The sequence below is a fragment of the Mastacembelus armatus genome, unplaced genomic scaffold (genome assembly GCF_900324485.2).
Source record: "Mastacembelus armatus unplaced genomic scaffold, fMasArm1.2, whole genome shotgun sequence".
NCBI classification, from domain to species: domain Eukaryota; kingdom Metazoa; phylum Chordata; class Actinopteri; order Synbranchiformes; family Mastacembelidae; genus Mastacembelus; species Mastacembelus armatus.
Window position 1 is genome coordinate 8,200 of NW_022872880.1, and position 3,864 is coordinate 12,063.

General features: G+C 49.3%; 1 protein-coding gene across 1 annotated transcript; it reads right to left on the minus strand.

The window, feature by feature from the left end:
- Nucleotides 1-377: 377 nt before the first annotated feature.
- Nucleotides 378-3,864, minus strand: LOC113137770 (uncharacterized; the record flags this gene model as incomplete). Its single annotated transcript, XM_026319590.1, is given in 1 exon segment — nt 378-3,864. A coding segment is annotated over 1 exon segment (3,285 nt), but the record flags the coding sequence as incomplete, so codon positions are not given.

Genomic DNA, 3,864 nt, shown 5'->3' on the forward strand with positions numbered 1-3,864 from the left:
CTATCTAATAATGGCTAAACATACACAATAAACTAAACTGATCAACAACTAAAACTACCACACAAAAACACAACCAAACGATCCCTCGACGCTGCCTCCCTCGGCGCTCTTATTCGTTGGCTGGAGGCTTGGCACGCCCCTTGTCGGAGAGGGGCACTCTTTTTCACCCCCTCCCTTCTCGTACAGTTTCTTCTTTCTTCGGACTGAGGGTAGACCACCTCAGTACCTGACTCGCTCCCCGGGGATTATTCTGCCCCTTTCTGAGGAGGGTCCTTCTCTGCCTCAGTCGAGACAGAGGTATTTTGTAGCAGGTCCTCCTGGACCTCAGTCAAAGATCTGGATGGCGGTTCTCCTGGGGCACACTGCGACCAGTGGTACTAGGTGTCTCCTTTTCCCTTTAACCTCACTGCGTGTGACGTTCTTTCTATCACCTGGTAGGGTCCTGTCCACCGTGGCTCTGACCACTTCCGGTTAATCACTTTCAGCAGCACCCAATCGATGTCGGGTGGAGTTTGGGTTCCGTCTCCCTGCTGATCCGCCACCTGATGTGAGAAAGCTGAAACGAGAGCTTGCAGAAAGTTAAAATATGCTTTGGCTGACAGACCCTCATTCTCTACCATGGTTACTGGGCTAGTGGTGTGGGGTCCTGGAAAGGGTCTCCCTGTTTGAAGTTCGAAAGGTGTGAACCCAGTGGATTGGTTAACGGAACAGCGGATGGACATAAGTGCCAATGGCAATGCATCAATCCAGTTCAATTTGGTCTGTGCACAGATTTTTGCCAATTTGGTTTTTACAGTTTGATTCATCCTTTCCACCTTTCCTTGAGACTGTGGATGATACACCGTTCCAAACCCATGTTTCAACCCCATCATGGCCTCCACTCTCTGCAAATCTTGATTCTTAAAATGTGTCCCATTATCTGACCTAATTTTCTCTGGGAAGCCATGGTTGGGGATATAATAATTTATCAGACATTTAATTACCGTGTTACTGTCTTCCCTCTTAGAGGGCCACGCTTCTGGCCACCCTGAATACACATCCACACACATCAGTACGTACCTGTACCCTCGAACGGTGGTACCCATTTCTGTAAAATCAATAACAATCTCTCGTCCAGGCCTGGTGATAAGTGGATACCTACCAATCTCTGGTTTCACTGTGGGTCTAGGGTTGTACTTAGTACAAATATCACATTCCCTGACCAACTCCCTGGCCATATCTTTAAGATATGGATGCCACCATTGCTCCAAGTTCTTCACCATTTGGGCTGTCCCAACATGCCCCACCCCATGAGCTTCCAAGAGGGCTGTCCTCCTGATTCCGGGAGGAAGTATGGGACGACCATCCGGCCCCCTCCAGAACCCTTCTACCTCCGTAGCCCCTCTCTCTTTCCACAGACTTCTTTCCTGGGGAGATGCCCCCTTTTGCAGTCTCTTAAGTTCTTCCAAATTAGGTCTTTCTCTGATCTCTTGTGTCACGTCCAGGAGCATTAATTTAACCTGGTATCCCGCTGCTTCCTTGGCTGCTTGATCTGCCGCCCGATTTCCTTTTGCTGTAATGCTGTTAGACCGATCGTGTCCCTTACATTTGATCACTGCCACAGCTAACGGTTCCAACAGGGCATCTGCTAGTTCCCTCATCTCTTTCTCATGTTTAATGGGCCGATTAGACGCCGTCAGGAACCCTGCTCTAAGCCATTGTCCTAACTCCACATGTACAGCTCCTGCCGCATATGCTGAATCAGTGTAAATATTAACTCTTTGTCCCTTCCCTAATTTCAAAGCTGCTATTACTGCCATCACCTCCGCTCTCTGGGCCGACTGTTGTCCCTCCAATCTCTCGGCCACTCTTATTTCCCAGCCATCCCCTATATCCTCCACCACCGAGTAGGCTGCCTTCAGTCCTTCCTTCTCGTCTCTATAACAGCAGCCATCCGTATAGAGATCTCGGGCCTCCAACAGGGGAGTCACTTGTAGGTCTGGTCGCACCCTCTCCTCCTTTAGGACCTTTTCCACACACTGATGTGGTTGCCCTGTTACAATTCTATCTGCCATATTAATTCCCTCATGGGTGTACGAAATATGTGGTTCCTCCAGAACCTTGCTCAACCTTTGTTGCCTAAGTGGCGACAGAGTGAATGTTTGAGAATTCACATATGCCACAACACTGTGTGTCGTGAGGACTCGAAGTGCGTGTCCCATCACGATATGAGCGGTTTTTTTGATAATCTTTGCCACGGCTGCTGCATGTTGTGTACAAGCATGATGTCTTTTCTCCATTGTATCCAGCATTACACTGGTATACATCAAAATTCTTCTCTCTCCCCCTTTTTTCTGGAACAGAACGCCATTGGCTACGGCGTCTGTGACAGAAACATCCAAAAAGAATGGAAGTGAATAATCTGGAATGGCCAAATCAGCTGCTGTAGCCAGTTCTTGTTTAAGGCGGATGAAGTTTTGCTCTGCCTCCATCGTCCAAACAAGTTGAGCAGAAAGATTCCTCAGACCTTGGTCTTTCACCATCCGTCGGAGGGGGCTCGTAAGATTGGTGTAATCCGGGACATAGGAACGGCTGTACCCTGTAAGACCAAGGAAGGAGAGCATGTCCTTTACCAGGAGGGGCTTGGAGTGATGCAGTATGGTGGATCTATGCGCAGGGGACAATCCTGCCCCCTTTTGAGAAATCAAACGCCCCAGAAAAGAGACTTGTCTTCTGCAAGTTTGAAGTTTCTGCTTACTAACCTTAAAACCCCTCTCTGCCAGAAGCATCAAAACTGTCTTAGTGGCCTGTATACAGGCAGTCGCAGATGGTGCCGCCAACAAGAGATCATCTACATACTGAATAAGTGTGGTCTGGTCCGGCAAGTGACAAGTGGAGAGCACCTGCTTCAATACCTGGTTAAATATGCCGGGTGAAAGAGCAAAACCCTGAGGTAATCTAGTATACCGCAACTGAACCCCCTGATACGTGAAGGAAAAGATATCCCTACAACTCTCTGCCAAGGGCAGACAGAAAAAAGCATTGGCCAGATCAATACAGGTAAACCAATTCTGTGCTGGGTCGAGATTAGCCAGAGCAACGTAGGGGTTGGGCACCGGCACTGTAGGCGTGAGCAAAATATCATTAATTGCCCTCAGGTCGTGGGCCATGCGATATTTACCGGTACCTTTCTTCTCAACTGGGAGAATAGGAGTATTCCAATTGGAATAGGAGGGTTCCAAGACGCCTGCCTGTAAGAGGCCTTCAATGGTGTCCCGGATCCCCTCTGCTGCCTGCCGTTTATGAGGGTACTGGCGAACCCACAAAGGGGGCCCTTCCTGTACCTGGAAAGTAACTGGCACACAATCTGTCAATCCCACATCCGTGGGCGAATGCGCCCAGAGTGAGTCCGGCAGAGTGGCAAGCATACTGGCAGCCAAATGATGGTCTGTTTTTTCTCTCCCGTGATACCTAGAAACCTCACAATGCTCCAATATTGCCGTGTCTGTTGCGGAAAGCTGGATGCAAAAAGTCTGTATAGTGGGAGCGTATGAGACCTGCGGTATTGAGGTAGGCTTCCAATCTGAGTGAGTCAATGCCCTCTTAACGATACCTCCCAATTCTTTGGCCTCATGACTCGGATGTAGTGCGAGAGACACATGAGGTGCAGAGTCCTCCTCCATTTGATACCACTGTTGTTGTTCAGGAAGCAGCTTCACCGCCGCCGCCACCCCTTCTGGTGCCACATAAATATTTTCCGTATCGATGCTCCAGGAATCTCCTATGACCTGATCGAACTCTTCCCTGTACCAATCGGTTTGGAGCCTGTCATAGAAGAGGGTAACATGGAGAGGGTCCGGGGGAGGGACGTAGGGGTCAAGGAGC